Source organism: Ostrea edulis, chromosome 8, assembly GCF_947568905.1.
Source record: "Ostrea edulis chromosome 8, xbOstEdul1.1, whole genome shotgun sequence".
NCBI lineage: Eukaryota > Metazoa > Mollusca > Bivalvia > Ostreida > Ostreidae > Ostrea > Ostrea edulis.
This window is the reverse complement of record NC_079171.1, coordinates 17,824,614-17,844,274: the sequence shown is the minus strand read 5'-3', so window position 1 is coordinate 17,844,274 and position 19,661 is coordinate 17,824,614. Positions and strand designations below refer to the sequence as shown.

Genomic DNA, 19,661 nt, shown 5'->3' with positions numbered 1-19,661 from the left:
CTGCTTTTCCTAAACATGCATTTAGTTTTTATACCGTATTAGCAAACTTAAAGAAGTCTATCAAATGGTAAGACCACTAGACACGATCTTGTTGCACCAATGAGTAGGTCTTCCATCTGATTTCTGATGAGATAAGATCTTGACTGGGTTAAATCAATTAGTGAAGAATGACTATGCATGAAAGGAATAAGCATCTAAATTCTTAATAATAGGGTGATAAACACGCAAGAGATATGGTTTATCAATTCTTTTCGACTGTTCAAGCGAGCCATGAGGCCTGCGGGCCTGCTTCTTAAATATCGTTAGATAGACCTCGCTCAGCTGAACAACTTCTAATTAATATGTAATACCATAAGTTTCTCGAGATAAAGGTTATTAATTGTGACACTGTTTGGACAAGCCATGAGGCCTGCAGGCCTTTTTCTTGATACCGTTCAAAAGATCTTGCAAAACTAAACAACTTTTGTTCTACATGTCTTATCAAAAGTGTTGTGTACAGTGTACATGTATAATACTGTTTGCATGTATAATTCTATTTTCTGGAAAGTTATGTTTACTTGTCATTGACACCGGTCACTGAGATTGTTCTAGATACATGCTATTTTTAGTAGACAGATTATGTAATGGTTGCATCATGGTCTTTCAAGATTGTACTAGAAAATTCATTCCTATTATATATACACCGAAATTCTTCTGACAAAAAAGCTCTGGTAAGACACTTTTCTATCCATTTGGATTTACAGTAAAATATCTGTATCTCGAATATGGTTTATCTCGAATACCCCGCTTGAGTCAAAGTCGACCGCCGGTCCCGGCCGTTTTCCCTATATAAATGATTAAAAAAACTTCTGATATTTCGAACAGGGTAATCTCGAATACTCCGCTTATGTCGAAGAATTTCCAAGGTCCCATACCCTAAATTCACTTGGTTTATCTCGAAGTGCAGTAAATTTTCTGCTCTGCTTACCATACCTGGCGGCGTTAAGTCACACTTTCACACCCGCGGCTACATCAATTATAATTAATGACCGCTAATCCACGCGCGCCTTTTCCGAGTAGACCCAGGTCGCAATACACGGTTCAACAGCTTGGGTGATAAGTGAAGTCTTCCAACATTACAGCTAAAGTTCACCGCCAATTACGAACAAACACACCCGATTCCAGGAATGGTGTTTTGAAAGACACACGCTCTATCATTAACATGTGGGTTAGATAAATGCACAAAATCGTCGAAGTACGCTTGAAGGTAATGCTCTTAATAACGATAACGCAATTAATAATGCACGCTTCATCATTAAAACTAGTACAGAGAAAACACGAAAATTTATTTAATAAACATTTAACAGTTGGGTTTTTTTTTAAATCCGTCTTTTTTGTTTCTTACATGATAGGTTCTTTCATTACAACGCAAAAACTACATCCCAGTCGAGCCTGGACATCAGTAAGCATACAGGCACGGTCACCTTAATTTTGAAACACATTGTGAATTCAATTGGATGTTTATTTATATTTAAAAAAACGAAATGTTTGTCTTTGAAATTCCACAATATTAATTTATCAACTTGTATTAAACTATAAGAAACGGCAACGGGGTTTTTGTTTATAATGCAAATCCCATACTATGCATCAAATATCCTCCTTCAAAAAAAAATATATCCAAGATCGATTTTGGATATCTCGAACCCCCGGATATCTCGAAGTTTTTCCAAGGTCCCTTGGACTTCGAGATAGAGATATTTTACTGTATATACTGGGAACTACGTTTTGGATTATTATTTTTATGTGTTTGGATTTATTATTCACCTACTGTAAGTTAATATTTTGCTATTGTAACAATTTTCTTTCAATCATTAATTGTAAATAAGTCTTGTTAATTGTCCAATTGTCTTTTGTTAGTAAATTCTGCTGCGCTATATTAAGGGTAGTTTCCCCAAGAAAAAAGTTATTGATTGAGACATTAATCCGACTGATAAAGTGATCCACGAGGCCTGTGGGCCTTTTTCTTAATATCATTTGAAAGACCTTGCAAAACTGAACAACTTTTGTTCTACATTCTTAACAGAATATCTATGAGTAAAGAGTTATAAATTAAAACGAGGAAAAAAATTGGGCGCTTTTATAAGCTCAATTTTCACACCCTGGCGAGCGTAGACACTTGACCAATATCAATGAAATTCTTAACATTAGTATAGATACACCTCATCTTCAAATCGCTGAAAATGTCAGCCTCCAATCTTGAATGCTTTCGAAGACCCTTTGAAAAATTGAAAATGAGCAGTATCTTGGACTGGAAGTGACGTCGTCAAGTCAAACTGAAATTTTCTCTACGCTTGATAAATGTCTACCATCCCTGAAAATTTTGCCACCGTTCCAATCATAAACCCCTTGTTTGGACACAGTTCCAATCATACACATCCCTTTATTTTCCCATACAACAAATTACATAGTTATACATTATCGAATAATACCTGTCTATTTATTGCACCAACTTTTCAACCTTTAGTAAATTAAAGGATGTTGACACATAAACCATTCATTCCTCTTTGTTTTGACAACAGCATGTTATACTTTATACATGTTACTTAGTAAAACTTACCAAGAAGTTGGCATGGCCTCTGGGGGGTGGTGTGGATGTGGGTTGGGTGTAGCTCTCTGGCTAGTGAAGGAGGTCCCACACTGTCCTGGGGTCATCTGAGGCTGAGATCGGGGCCAGTTCATCATTGGGGGTGGAGCGCCATTCTGTAGGCAACTCGCAGAACTGATAGAATTGTGTTGAAACAATGGCATTCCTGAAAATTGTGCCATTGATCATTAAAGAATCTTGATGATTTGTTTGTTTTTGGTTGTCTTGAGAATTTTTCACTAAGTTAAATTTGATTTGGTATATGTATCAATGGGCTTTAACAGGGCTTAACAGGGTCCAGTACCATTTCAATTCGGAATTTTATGTCGAAAAACTGCTATTTAGGGAAAAATACTTACACAAAAAGAATTATAATATATTGTAGGTAGAAAAACAAATGCAGTCATTCAAATATCATGATTAAAGGTGCAACGCTTACATTATTTTATGTTGAATGTTAATAAAGATCAATGAAATAAAACATCATCAAAAACCCTCATTGATGTAAAGAGGAACGAAGCGTAATTAACCATGGGTTTCCGATGATGGTAAATAAAAACAAGATGTGTTTGTGAAAAACAAATGCCCCCGATAATGTCCAATTCCGAAGATGGTCAAGGTCACAAGGGCAAATATCTTGGTACCAGTAGAAAGATCTTGTCAAAAGAAATGCTCATGTACAATATGAAAGCTCTAATATTTACCATTTAGAAGTTATGGCCAATGTAAAAAAAAAAATAATTAAAAGCAGGTCAAATGTCAAGGTCAAAAGGTTCAATACCCACAGAAAGGTCTTGTCACAAGGAATACTCATGTGAAATATCAAAGCTCTATCTCTTATTGTTCAAAAGTTATTAGCAAGGTTGAAGTTTTCAAAAAGTAGGTCAAACTCCAAGGTCAAGGGGTCAAAAATGTTGGTACCCACGGAAAGGTCTTGTCACAAGGAATACTCATGTGAAATATCAAAGCTCTATCACTTATTGTTCAAAAGTTATTAGCAAGGTTAAAGTTTTCAAAAAGTAGGTCAAGGTCACGGGGTCAAAAATGTTGGTACTCACGGAAAAGTCTTGTCACATGGAATACTCGTGAAATATCAAAGCTCTATCACTTACTGTTCAAAAGTTATTAGCAAGGTTAAAGTTTCAGACAGAATGACAGAATTACAGACAGGACAAAAACAATATGCCCCCCGATCTTCGATCTCGGGGGGCATAAAAATGTGCATTTAGAAAACTACGGTTGCTGAAATATTGATTAAAATAGTTTCAAATGACAACTTTTCTTTCTTTCTTTCAAAATCGATCCAAGTCCTGGTCACATGACTGTCTTATTAGCATACAATGTGTTATTTTCCCTGCAATTCTTGGATCTGTGCATATCTAACTAACCTTTATTGTTTTAAACATGATGTAGCATAATGAATTTAGTCTGATATAGGTCCTTATCTACAGTCGATGAACTCGATGTTGAAACTTACCCAACACCATTGTTTTCTTTCTGACCATTAGTGAAAAAGGCACGCATAATGCATATATTATACAAATAAGACCAACTGAAGATGTCCGAGAGTCAATTTAGTTAGGGCTGTTCCAGAAATGATCAAATGGGGGGACGGGCGGCAAATGATATTTTTTTGTGTGGGTGGTCGTATTTTTTCAGATTTTATTTGGTCCGTGGTTGGACTGTTAAAAAAATATTTATTATGGGTAGTGGGTAGTTTCTATTGTTTTATTTTGTGTCACGTGGGTGTTGAGTTTTCAGAATATTTTTATTGTCGCTCTTGTCGTGTTGGTTACAAAACGTCGGAGGGAAAATTGAAAACGTGCTTTCGAAATGCTGCTTTCGAAATCGGAAGTAACATAGAACTATTCGAGTTGTCGCTCTTTGCAGCACATAACTTTCCATTACGGCACTCTTCAAATTAGAGGCGCGTTTAGTAGGGTCCCTTTGGACGTGATGGCGGCGACCTCTGTTCTGTAGATTATTACAGTTTACAGTGCATCGATCTTGGGAATATTTTGAAACCAATAGGTATTCCGTTTTCTAATAAAAATAGGCAACCTTCGTTGATTTATACGAGGGTACCGATGCGTTATATTTATCAGTCAGTGTGATGGTGATATAGAGGCCTCTGGGCGCGGGCTCCATTAGAAGACGAACGATTCGTGGAAAAACATATCCATACCCATTTCATGATAATAGCATCGTTTGGACTCCCAATCTTTCCAACATTCCCGCCATAGATGCCTTTGATTGTTGATGTGACATCGTTTCTTCAGAACTACTGTGATACAATGTCACACAGGCATTACCGCGTCATTGACTAGAATGTTTGTCCCGAAAACCTCGCGAGATTTGTACCGTTTTCATTTTTAAAAATATTTTTGTGGTGGGTCTGGTTAGTTGTTTTTTTTAATTAGATGGGTCATTGTAAAATGAGTTTATCAATTTGATGGGTCATGGGGTAATTTTTTTTTTATGGGTGCTTGGTATATACAAAAGGTGCCTCCCGACCCCCCCATGTATTTATTTCTGGAATAGCCCTTAGAAATGAACTGAAAATTTCAACCCATTTATTTTAAATGAGAAAGTTATTAAATATCGCCATTATAGATGCATGTAGTTTGGACACAAAAAATAATTATTAGTACACGTGCTAGGGCTGAAACGATTCACCGAAATATCAATACTGTTCAATATAAATGCTAGATTCATTGCCTCGATTTTCAAACGGGTTCAGTAAAATACATCAGGCTTGGCCTGTACTTATCATTTTTACCTACATGAAGAACAAAATAATGTTTGATAACATTCAGACTGTTGTTTGCCTTGAGTTTTGACGAAAATAATGAACAGTTTAAACTACAGAACCAATAGGCATCTTATTGTTTGGAAGCTTGGAAACTTTTTGTTTTTATAATTATGATTGTGAATCTTGGTAATTAAATGTTTCTTCAATGTTATTATTGGGTTTCTTCTGTAAATTGCATTGTATTTAAAGTATTGAATCATGGCATAAGTATGGCAATATGTATCATTTCGGCCCTAACACACAGTCTTTGAAATTACCCAGTGGACCAAAGACCGAGATCAGTTAAATTGGGCTCTGACTTCTTAAAATATCAAAACAACAGGTCTGTCAGGCATGTGCTTCTCAATTTCAAAAAATTTCAGAAGCACACTTCTGATGAAATGATCTGCAGTTTGAAATGATCTGATCCTCACTAAAAAACAAGAGGTACTGTGAGCAATGCTCACTAAGAATACCCCCCGCTTACCCCAATCTCCCAAAGGGTGTTCCATGCGATGAAAAAAGCCGTTAAAGAATTTAAATGAAAACCATATTGCTACTTTGATGTCCAGTGTGTGTGACCTTTGACCTTTTGACCCCAAAATCAATAGGGATCATCTTCATCCCATGGGTAGTCCATATGTATGATATGGTGACTGTAGGTGGAAAGGATAACGCTTTAGAGCCCGGAAACCATATTGCTACTTCGATGTCCAGTGCGCTTGACCTTTGACCTTTTGACCCCAAAATCGATAGGGAACGTCTTCATCCCATGGGTAGTCTATATGTATGATATGGTGACTGTAGGTGGAAAGGATAACGCTTTAAAGCCCGGAAACCATATTGCTACTTCAATGTCCAGTGCACTTGACCTTTGACCTTTTGACCCCAAAATCGATAGGGAACATCTTCATCCCATGGGTAGTCCATATATATGATATGGTGACGGTAGGTGGAAAGGATAATGCTTTAGAGCCCGGAAACCATTGCATCTACAGATGGACGGATGGACAGACAGACAGACGGACAACCCGATTCCAGTATACCCCCCCCCCCCCAACTTGTTGCGGGGGGTTTAACAAGAGGCCTATGGGTCACATCACTCACCTGAGTCAAGGTGGCCCTGACATTATTAAGATGCTGTGATTTTAAAAAGATTTTTTTTATCAATCTTTATTCCCATGAAAATTTTTGACCCCATATTGTGGCCCCAACCTAGCTCCAAAGTATCACAACATAACTGAAAATGAATTCACATATTTATACAGCTATGCCTCAACACCAATATCACTGACATGATCTTGCTGTCAAAATGCAATTGCTATACAGTCCCTGAAACGTTCTTCTTTCCCACTTGAATGGTGAGCTAACGGTGAACGCACGGTAAACGAATGCAGAGCGAACGGTGAACGCAATTTGGTGAACGGTGAGCGAACGCAGAGTGCAAAGTGAACGGTGAACGAACGCTGAGCGCACGCTGAACGCAAAATGATCTATTTACTCGGAATGTTTTGGATTTTTCCCTGGGATTTTACTTATTTTATAATCAAGTAATAAAATATATGTACATGTATATTTCATCAATTAATAAAAAAATTAAATAAACCTGAATCGTGATACAGCATATTATACAGTTCTGGATATATTTAATGTAATATATTTTTGTACAAGTACCGAGTATACATGTATAATGTACATTAATACACGCAACAGTCATATATAAACAAAAGCAAATTTCATATGTACATTGTGTATACCATTACATGTACAGATACATTTAATGCATGGGTATAATATATAAACAATGCATGTGAAAAGGAAAACACTATAGTCTACATGTGTAGTGACATCCAGATCGTTTGGGATACCTATAATTAACAAACACCCCCGAAAGCAGTCAAGATAGATGCAGTAAATAAACAATACGGACCGTATACGGACCATATACCCTGTGCCAACACCTCAAAACTCCTAACAGTATTAAATATTCCTACTTGCATTTTGTGGCATTCATTTGTTGCAGCTACATCGACCCGAGGAAATAATCAGTACAAAACTTTCTATTTTTATTATTGATGTGACCATAGATTGTAGTTAGATCGTGCAATATTTGATGCAGATAAAGCTGTTTATTATACTGAACTACCCGTAGAATGTTTAATGGCTAATGCAGAAACGTACCAGATAAACAATTACATCTTTGCATTTAGGACAAATGTTACAAAAGTTTCAAAATTGGCAAGAGTAGCAAATATCAGTTTATTGACAATGTCTTTCTTAAATATAGGTGTAAAAATAGCTATATCAGTTTGACATTCTGACACGTACATACGGTACAATGTACATTATGTAGCATTGTTTGTTTTTTCAAAGTTGAGGGGGTGACTTGTTTAAAACTCTTGTCAAGCAATGCAAAATAATTATAATAATTCGTGCCCGAGCTTGTAAATGCTAAATCGTGAACACAGGGGAAGAGGTTTTCATTACCTGAAACTGCCTTATTTTTGGTACTTGGGTTAAATTCATAACGACAAGCTCTTATATTCGTCTCTCATTTAGAATTGTTTTTAATAAAAGCTCAAATGAACCTTTCGGCATTCACAGTGGATAATCCTGACATTTTGTACTTCAAAATTAAATTTCTGATATAGTAAGAAAGTATCCTTCCACTCTTACGCACACATTCAATTTTCATTTACGCCTTGCTATCAACTTTGGTGTTCCGAATGACAATGAAAAGACTGAACGATGAACGAACGGTGAGCGCACGCTGAACGCAAAACTGTGAACGGAGAGCGCACGCTGAACGAACGGTGAGTGAACGGAAAAATGGTAAAGTAGAACGTTTCAGGGACTGTAACTGTTCAACCACCTCAACCAGTTACTTAAATGATTATTTGGTATAAGAGGTTTGAGGTGATACTCAAAATAACACCTACTCCTGTTCTGTTTATGTGTGTGTGTAACACCTACTCCTGTTCTGTTTATGTGTGTGTATAACACCTACTCCTGTTCTGTTTATGTGTGTGTGTAACACCTACTCCTGTTCTGTTTATGTGTGTGTATAACACCTACTCCTGTTCTGTTTATGTGTGTGTGTAACACCTACTCCTGTTCTGTTTATGTGTGTGTAACACCTACTCCTGTTCTGTTTATGTGTGTGTATAACACCTACTCCTGTTCTGTTTATGTGTGTGTACATATAACACCTACTCCTGTTCTGTTTATGTGTACATATAACACCTACTCCTGTTCTGTTTATGTGTGTGTATAACACCTACTCCTGTTCTGTTTATGTGTGTGTATAACACCTACTCCTGTTCTGTTTATGTGTACATATAACACCTACTCCTGTTCTGTTTATGTGTGTGTATAACACCTACTCCTGTTCTGTTTATGTGTACATATAACACCTACTCCTGTTCTGTTTATGTGTGTGTACATATAACACCTACTCCTGTTCTGTTTATGTGTGTGTATAACACCTACTCCTGTTCTGTTTATGTGTGTGTATAACACCTACTCCTGTTCTGTTTATGTGTGTGTGTAACACCTACTCCTGTTCTGTTTATGTGTGTGTACATATAACACCTACTCCTGTTCTGTTTATGTGTGTGTGTAACACCTACTCCTGTTCTGTTTATGTGTGTGTATAACACCTACTCCTGTTCTGTTTATGTGTGTGTATAACACCTACTCCTGTTCTGTTTATGTGTACATATAACACCTACTCCTGTTCTGTTTATGTGTGTGTATAACACCTACTCCTGTTCTGTTTATGTGTGTGTGTAACACCTACTCCTGTTCTGTTTATGTGTGTGTATAACACCTACTCCTGTTCTGTTTATGTGTGTGTAACACCTACTCCTGTTCTGTTTATGTGTGTGTAACACCTACTCCTGTTCTGTTTATGTGTGTGTGTAACACCTACTCCTGTTCTGTTTATGTGTGTGTATAACACCTACTCCTGTTCTGTTTATGTGTGTGTAACACCTACTCCTGTTCTGTTTATGTGTGTGTGTAACACCTACTCCTGTTCTGTTTATGTGTGTGTAACACCTACTCCTGTTCTGTTTATGTGTGTGTGTAACACCTACTCCTGTTCTGTTTATGTGTGTGTAACACCTACTCCTGTTCTGTTTATGTGTGTGTATAACACCTACTCCTGTTCTGTTTATGTGTGTGTAACACCTACTCCTGTTCTGTTTATGTGTGTGTATAACACCTACTCCTGTTCTGTTTATGTGTGTGTAACACCTACTCCTGTTCTGTTTATGTGTGTGTATAACACCTACTCCTGTTCTGTTTATGTGTGTGTAACACCTACTCCTGTTCTGTTTATGTGTGTGTGTAACACCTACTCCTGTTCTGTTTATGTGTGTGTATAACACCTACTCCTGTTCTGTTTATGTGTACATATAACACCTACTCCTGTTCTGTTTATGTGTGTGTAACACCTACTCCTGTTCTGTTTATGTGTGTGTATAACACCTACTCCTGTTCTGTTTATGTGTGTGTAACACCTACTCCTGTTCTGTTTATGTGTGTGTATAACACCTACTCCTGTTCTGTTTATGTGTGTGTAACACCTACTCCTGTTCTGTTTATGTGTGTGTACAACACCTACTCCTGTTCTGTTTATGTGTGTGTATAACACCTACTCCTGTTCTGTTTATGTGTGTGTAACATCTACTCCTGTTCTGTTTATGTGTACATATAACACCTACTCCTGTTCTGTTTATGTGTGTGTAACACCTACTCCTGTTCTGTTTATGTGTGTGTGTAACACCTACTCCTGTTCTGTTTATGTGTGTGTATAACACCTACTCCTGTTCTGTTTATGTGTGTGTATAACACCTACTCCTGTTCTGTTTATGTGTACATATAACACCTACTCCTGTTCTGTTTATGTGTGTGTATAACACCTACTCCTGTTCTGTTTATGTGTGTGTATAACACCTACTCCTGTTCTGTTTATGTGTGTGTATAACACCTACTCCTGTTCTGTTTATGTGTGTGTGTAACACCTACTCCTGTTCTGTTTATGTGTGTGTACATATAACACCTACTCCTGTTCTGTTTATGTGTACATATAACACCTACTCCTGTTCTGTTTATGTGTACATATAACACCTACTCCTGTTCTGTTTATGTGTGTGTGTAACACCTACTCCTGTTCTGTTTATGTGTGTGTATAACACCTACTCCTGTTCTGTTTATGTGTGTGTATAACACCTACTCCTGTTCTGTTTATGTGTACATATAACACCTACTCCTGTTCTGTTTATGTGTGTGTATAACACCTACTCCTGTTCTGTTTATGTGTGTGTGTAACACCTACTCCTGTTCTGTTTATGTGTGTGTATAACACCTACTCCTGTTCTGTTTATGTGTGTGTACATATAACACCTACTCCTGTTCTGTTTATGTGTGTGTGTAACACCTACTCCTGTTCTGTTTATGTGTGTGTATAACACCTACTCCTGTTCTGTTTATGTGTGTGTATAACACCTACTCCTGTTCTGTTTATGTGTGTGTATAACACCTACTCCTGTTCTGTTTATGTGTACATATAACACCTACTCCTGTTCTGTTTATGTGTGTGTGTAACACCTACTCCTGTTCTGTTTATGTGTGTGTGTAACACCTACTCCTGTTCTGTTTATGTGTGTGTGTACATATAACACCTACTCCTGTTCTGTTTATGTGTGTGTATAACACCTACTCCTGTTCTGTTTATGTGTGTGTACATAAAATATCTCTGGAATTTTCTATTGTTTAATCTACTCAAATATCAATAAGGAATATAATGTTGGCTACCTAACAAATAAATATCCCTTACATTTAGTATACATGTAGTGCATGCTATCTATATGTTTAAAACAATACACTGTAATACTATTACATGAATTATAACTACTAAAGGGACATCATTTTGCAAATAAATGTATGAATTCCATGCACTAACCCTCTATATTCCTTGTAGCCATCTCAGGTAAATGTTGCTGTGGCAAAAGGAAGGGCACCACTCCTGGGGGGAGGATTGGAGAGGGGTGGTAGTGGTGGTGGTGTATGTGGGCTCGTGGCGGCTGTGGAGGTGGAGCTGCATGGTGTATGTGTGGTGGCACACCATGGGAACAGTTACCTAGAAATATAAAACATTCAATTTGGCTAGTCAGAAAACCATCCTTTCCCCCGATTTCTATCTGATAGTAATGAACAAATTAGTAAAGAATAATAAATCACTATTATTAAACGGTAAGATTTATTAAGAATAATAAATCACTATCATTAAACGGTAAGATTTATTAAGAATAATAAATCACTATCATTAAACGGTAAGATTTATTAAGAATAATAAATCACTATTATTAAACGGTAAGATTTTCTTTTGCTAATTTTTGATAATCAAAATTTTCAGCTTTCAATTTGAATTCATATGCAGCATTGGTGCACATATGACAAACAATGGAAAAAAGACTTGACAGAAATAACAGTAAATTTTGTCCCAGACTATCTGAATACAATTTATAAGTAGTCTGGTGGACTACTAAAGAATAAGAACCCTGTTCAATAAAGCAATCATCGAAGTTCCTTTGTACTTTCATGCAAACTTTGTTTCTACTTTCATTTTTGTTCTATGTCGTAAACATAATGGACTAATCTTTTATCGAGTCACTACTGTGCTCAGAACTATTCATGAGACGTGATCCTGTGATTCAAGCTTTATGCGAGAATCAATAAGATTAGAGGCTAAATTTGGTCATCTAGAAATGCACAATTTTGCATCTAGATTTTGAAAAACAAGAGGCCCATGGGCCATATCACTCATCTGCATCACCATGGCCCTGCTGTCACTAAGTTGTTGTTCCTAGTCCCAAAGGTCACAACAACTGTGATACAATATCAAAAGGCCAACGATCATGATATGAAATGTTAGGTCTCAGAGCTCGAGATAAGGTGTGTATCAGTGTAAATACTCGTTAAATTTTACCAAATACACATTTAAGTTGAAAATCATGCGTACAATTACGCATTAGCGAATTTAAATATGCTTTATACCCCCAAAGTATTGCGTACTTGTGATACATGTAGTATAATATAAAACGAATTCTCTATTCATATGAATTGAAGTTAGCCCAGGGTTTGATCATACATGAAATACGTTTCATTGACAATCATAATTTTGAAAGTTTGGAAGAGTGAACTCAAAACAACTATATAGGCCTTCTTGTTATACTTTTTTCTTAAAGAGGTAGTGTGTGGTTGAAAGCACAGAAAAAAAACAACTTGCATTATTTTTCATGGACGAAAAGCAAAATACTCATTGATTTGAAAATCAGGGGTTTTGTAGTAAAAAATTATCTGGACCTCTGAGGTCTTGCCATAAGGAAATTTACATACAAATATTATGTAAAAGCTCCAACTTCAACAGTTTAGGAGATATCACCTAGGTAAACTTTTCTTTAAAGTAGGTCAAAATCAAAGGTCAAAGTTAAAAGGTCAAAAACTTTGGTACTAAAAGAAAGGTTTGTCACAAGGAATGCATACATGAAACATGAAAGATATATCACTCCCCATTTAAAAGTTAAGAGCAAAGTTCAAGTTTTCATTGAAGTTTTGAAATTGGGTCAAACTTCAAGGTCAATATTACAAGGTCAATGATCATGGTATGAAATGCAAGGTCTTGCCATAAGGAATCTGTATACAAAATAAGAAAGATCAAGTACTTCAAATACTTCAGAGGATATTTAAAAGATTTTCTTAAAAGTAGGTCAAACTCCAAGGGCAACAATGTATTAAGGTGAAAACTGTGGTACCAAACAAAGGTCTTTTCACATGGAATGCACACATGAAATATGAGAGCCCTATCACTCACCATTCAAAAGCTATGAGCAAGGATATAGTTTCAGATAGACAGACAGGATGAAATCAAAATGACTCCGACATTAGTTTCGGGTATATAAAAACTTGAATCCACACAACTTAAGAACATTTGCATTTTGATTTGATTTTGTGTGGCCCTGTTCCTCTTGAAAATAATTTTTTTTTATTAACTTTCTGTATATCCCCATATAAAACTTAGATTTCCCGTTGTTTCCCTATCCTACCCCATGGGCCCCTGTATTGAACAAACTTGAATTTGCACTACCTCAAGATGCTTCTTTATATATTCCACTATTACACATATCAAAACTTCGCTCAAGTTATATAATATCAACACTTTGCTCATTATGTCCTTTGTCTGCCATCTTGCAGTGAAAAAATCATATTTCCCAATGTTGGCTTTTATAATTTTCTGATCTGAAACTTTAACATTTATTTTTTCAATCAATTGAAGTCAACTACAATAATGCCCAAGAGTGGGGCAACCCGTTAACTTTCATGAAAATTTAATAATTAGCTCAGAATACTTCTTACATTTGGTAGGGTAAACAAGGTAAATGGGTTTTCACTCATTGACTTTTGGTTGATCCCATAAAGGGACGCAACTTGTGTTGAAGTGCTGAAATGAAATGTGGTCCCCACCCTACCCCTGGGGGGTCATGATTTGAACAAACTTAAATCTGCACTACCTGGGGATGCTTGCATATTGATACAACTAATCATGGCCCTACTGTTCTTGAGAAGACTTTTAAAGATGTTTCCAGATGTATTCCCATGTTAAACTTTGATCCCCTATTGTGGCCCATCCTATCCACAATACAATTTGAGCAAACTAGAATTAGAACTACCTGGGGATGCTTGCATATCAATATGAGTAATCATGCCTCTGCTGTACTTGAGAAGATTTTTCCTATATGCCCATTTAAAACTTCGATCCCCTATTGTGGCCCCATCCTACCCCCAAGAGCCATGGTTTAAAACAATTCAATCTACACTACCCGGGGATTCTTGAATATCATGACTAATCATAGCCCTGTTGTTCTTATGAAGAAAATTTTCAAAGATTTTTGCTGTATATCCATCTGTAAAACTTTAATCTCCTATTCCCAGGTCAGGGACCATGGTGTGAATGAACTTGAATTTACTCTATGTCAATAAGCTTGAAATTCATGTAAGTTTCAATTTTTCTGACCCAGTGGTTCTTGATAAGAATTTTAAAGGACTTCACACAATTTTTGCATTTTCTGGATTATCTTCCCTTTGAGGGGAGCATGGCTCTTCCTTTGAACGAAGTTGAATACCCTTTACCCAAGATTATTTGTGCCCAGTTTTATTGAAATTGGCCCAGAGGTTTTGGAGAAGTCGAAAATAGTAAAAGTTTATGTATCGATGGACAGGCAGATCAGACTTGAGTATTTTTAGCAAGTGATCAGACTCGCATTTGAGCTTTTAGCTCAGGTGAGCTAATAAGAGGTGAGCTAATAAGAAGCAACTCTATCTACATTGTCATTATATTCTTGAAACAAAATACTGACTCCTACATCACTAGCATCAACAGTAAGCATAAACTGCTTAGAAAAATCTGGAGCTGAAAAAACTGGACTACTCAGAAGGTCAAATTTAATTTTACAAAATGATTCACCACAGTGCTTTGTCTCTTCAAATTTGCAATAGGTTGGTAAGCTGACCATCTATTGAGAAAAAATTTGGACAAAATTTTCTGTAAAAACTAGTCATGCCCAGAAATCCAATTAACTCTTTCTTTTTTGTAGGAATCAGAACTTCATGAAAGCTTCCACTTTAGTCATGATATTGGGTTCAAAATTCACTTTTTCAAACACTAGTCAAATATGGATTAGTTGCTGTTAATGTTCACTAGCCGCAAAACATTTCACTACTATGTTCAAATATGGATTCATATCAAATGATAGCAGAAATCCCTTTTTATTCAATGGTACTTACAATTATTTTAACCAATCTTGTTAAGAAATTTTCAACCATTAATAACACTGAAAAGGGCTCCTCAAGGGCATGAAAAAAAAACCCCAAAAACACCATACTGCAGAATTCTAAAAATATGTACTGCAGGGGCCCGTTTTACAAAACAACTTACGACAAAGTCGCACATCTTAAATTGTATTATACAGTTATTACTTTAAATGAATGAATTAAAACTTTTCTGAGGCTAAATTTTCAATATTTTCTTTAAAAAATATTTTGCATTCGGAGTGAATGATTTACAATAAAGTAGAAAATTGCAGCATGCAAAGTTTATCGTAAGTCGTAAGTTCTTTTGTAAAATGCGCCCCAGAATTTTTGAATATCTAACAAGAGGCCCATGGGCCACATTGCTCACCTGAGTTACCTTGGCCCATATCTAAAGATTTTTCCCAATATATTCGCATGTCAAACTTTGATCCCTATTGTGGCCCCAACCTACCACTGGGGGCCATGACTTTTACAAACTTGAATATACACTATGTCAGGAAGCTTTCATGTAAATGTAAACTTTTCTGGCCCAGTGGTTCTTGAGAAGAAGATTTTTAAAGACCCCCCTCCCTCCCAATATATTTGTATGTAAAACTTTGATCCCCTATTGTGGCCCCATCCTACACCTGGAGGGTATGATTTTAACACACTTGAATATGCACCATGTCAGGAAGATTACATGTAAATGTAAACTTCTGGCTCGATTCTTCAGAGGAAGATTTTTATTGATTTTGTGGCCCCATCCTACCCCCGGGGACCATGATTTTAACAAACTTGAATCTGCACTATGTCAGGAAGCTTTTTTGTAAATTTGTACTTTCCTGGTCCAGTGGTTCTTGAGAAGAAGATTTTCAAAGATTTTACCTATATATTTGCATGTAAAACCTTGATCCCCTGTTGAACCCCTATTGTGGCCCCAACCTACTAGGGGTGAATCAATATATCGATATATCGAAATGTACCGGTATACGCCTGTCCAGCGATATACGATACGGTGTTTCGACGATACGATACGATATAATGTCGGGTTTAAAAATAGCCCTTTTAATAGTCGGGATCGTAGTTCATAACTTAAAAATGGCTTCTAACAGGAACACGATTCCTCAGACTTTAATACCCGCTTTTACATTGTGACATCAGTGATTCCTCGGACTTTAATCCCGCTTTTACATTGTGACATCAGTGATTCCTCAGACTTTAATACCCGCTTTTACATTGTGACATCAGTGATTCCTCAGACTTTAATACCCGCTTTTACATTGTGACATCAGTGATTCCTCAGACTTTAATACCCGCTTTTACATTGTAACATTAGTGATTCCTCAGACTTTAATACCCGCTTTTACATTGTGACATCAGTGATTCCTCAGACTTTAATACCCGCTTTTACATTGTGACATCAGTGATTCCTCAGACTTTAATACCCGCTTTTACATTGAGACATATCAGAGATTTCTCAGACTTTAATACCCGCTTTTACATTGTGACATTGGAGTTTCCTCAGACTTTAATGGTCATTGTTTGTTTTGTTATGAAATAAAAGATATTAAAAACCACTTCATTTTTTTAAATTTTGATATTTTACTTCAGAAAATGCTTAACTACATGTACATTGTATATCCAATATATCGGATATTGCATCAGAAAATATTGTATCATATCGTATCGGAAAATTCCCTTCACCCAAGGATGCTTTGTGCCAAGTTTGATTGAAAATGGCTCAGTGGTTCTGGAGAAGATTTTTAAATGCCGTCAATATATTTTCACTTTTTCACTATCATTTCCTCTTGGAGAAGGGTATGACCCTTCATTTGATCAAATTTGAATCCCCTTCACCAAAGGATGCTTTGTGCCAAGTTTGGTTGTATTTGGCCCTATGATTCCGGAGAAGAAGATGAAAATGAGATAAATTTACGACAACGACGACGGACAACGGACAAATTTTTATCAGAAAAGTTCACTTCAGCCTTCAGCTCAGGTGAGCTAAAGACACAACAGTTGCAATGCAGAAACACCTTGGATGTTTTCAAATGGATATCATACAACAGTGCACCTTCTGTTGTATCATAATAGTTACTTGAACTTGATGAAAACAAACTGAATGTAAAGATCATACCTCCACAGGCCCCTTGGGCCCCATGGGTGTGACGCTGTAAATGCGGATGAGGATGTAGGCCACCACGAGATGGGTGTCCTGGCATTGAGGAGGGGTGTCCATGATTGCTGTGACTGGCACCCATGTGAGCATGGCCTGTGTGTGGCCCAGGCATGTGACTAGGATGATTGACACCCATGTGGGGGTGACCATTCTCATGGAAAGCACAGCCTAGACGTTCAGAACAGGGAAGCATGTGTGCTGCTGGATGCTGTAACATAAAATGTTATTTAGTCAGTACATGTAAATACAAAAGTATAATGTTACAGGAATTGTGAATTTTTGCATTTGACTTTGTGAAGAAAAAAAACATGTCATATACAGAAACAGGAGGGCTATTCATATTGAGAAAAACAGCAATACTGTAAACCAATTTTTTTTGGCGGCTACTTTATTTCACGATTCACCTGCGATAAACTGGTTTGCAGTGAAGAATTTTTGTGATCAGGATTTCATTGAGCCTATGACAGACATTCAAGAACTGGTTTGTGACAAGAAATATTCATGACGATGAGGTTCTCACGAAATTTTCTCGCACATGAATAAAAGTTGGTTTACAGTAATTGGTTGAAATTGTGAAAACAAATTAAAAATGTTTATGTGGTATATACATACATACATAAATACCGAGGATAACCCATGAAATCCCGAAAGCTTACTTCCAATGGGATCCTTTGATTCATGGATGTTGGCATTAGGGAGCGATTATATGGCAGAAAACCCACGTGTCCGAGTGGGTTACCACCATACCCTATCGCATACAACCCATCCTGGAGTCAGAACCTCTACCCTGGGGGTCATGAAATTTACAATTTTGGTTGAAGTCTTATTGCTCTACATGACTATGCATTTAGTTTTTCTTACAAACAGAGCTGCCAACATTATGAAATGGAAAATAGTAAGGCGGGGATCAGGTGCCGCCTAGGCCCCCTGCAGCTGGAGATCTTTTATGAATAAAGATGTAACCTGAGCAATTTTAGGCATATTTCACAAATCCAAATTTAATGAATTTAGACATACTAATTGTTAAGTATTTTACAACTGCAGGTCAAATACATCTTTTATTGATTTTACTTTCTAAACCTTGTGACAAAATCTTGTTACATTAGTATAATATATAATTTTACAGTTACTGTGTCAGTTATTCTGGCAAGTTTTTTAATGTCATTTTCCCCACCGTGAGAAATGTTGAAGTTTGTCAAACAGATTGTACACTTATCATACAAACTCCCCCTCTCTGACTTTGAAACGAATAGATGTTTACTTTGAATTTCTGGCTCCATTAAGTTTTCTTCTTTGGGTGAGTATTGTTGTTATTTCCATCAATGCATGCCTTACGTTTAGTAGCAGCTGCCATATTGTTTATTTCAAAGCATTAAAATGATCAAGATTTTGTATACATATAGACTATGCAAACAAACGTAGTAACAATTATGACTTGTTTGTTATAAAAGTAAAAACCAAAGACAGACAGCTCTAAAACTTTCGAAACGTCAAATAAGCAAAAATCGGAAGATATATAGTGAAATCGTAAGGTGTACTTTCGGCCCTAAAATCGTAAGGCTTACACCAAAATCGTGAGGGTTGGCAGCTCTGTACAAATGTTCAATTGTTAATGGACGACAGACAACGAACGACGACAGACACTGACCAACTGCAATATGTCACCTAAGTCAATTAAAATAGCAGGTGCACAACTTCATTATTCATATAAGATATACACAAAGTTTTCATCAAATATTTTGATCACTATTAAAGATCTACTCTGGACAAATTATATTTACATACAAGAGGCCCAGGGGCCTTATAGGTCACCTGAGTATCATGTAACAACCTTCCAATGTTTGAATTAGGTTTGTGTTTAAATATTAGAATTTTACTTTTGGATGGAAGAAACATTGAATAGCTATGTGGTCATGAAGTACATGTGTCATTTTTATGTTCAATCAATAATCCTTTTTAAAAAACCTAGGTCTGAGACATCATAAAGAAAAGGGTTATTTACTCCTTAGATAAAACCAATATACATAATAATTTCATGTCTGTCAAGCAAAGGGTTCTTAAAGTATTGAGTAGTTGTATATATTCCTATTATTCAGTTTACCCTTGTCTTTGTGATTTTATTAGCTACAATGGTCATCTTCTCCGAAAGGAACCAGTTTTTTTTAAATTACACTCATTTTGATGGTTTTTGCCCCACCCCTCAGGCCCCAGGG

At 36.5% G+C, this 19,661-nt stretch overlaps 1 protein-coding gene across 1 annotated transcript in view; it reads right to left on the bottom strand.

Annotated features, from left to right (window-relative positions):
• LOC125661157 (E3 ubiquitin-protein ligase arkadia-B-like) overlaps positions 1-19,661 on the bottom strand; it is a 72,895-nt gene that overhangs the window by 23,602 nt on the left and 29,632 nt on the right. The window contains exons 9-11 of the mRNA XM_048893038.2: positions 17,407-17,656; positions 11,383-11,559; positions 2,597-2,789 (exon numbers count right to left, since the gene is read on the bottom strand). Of these exons, the coding sequence (XP_048748995.2) occupies positions 2,597-2,789; positions 11,383-11,559; positions 17,407-17,656 (620 nt within the window). The remainder of the gene's footprint in view (positions 1-2,596; positions 2,790-11,382; positions 11,560-17,406; positions 17,657-19,661) is intronic.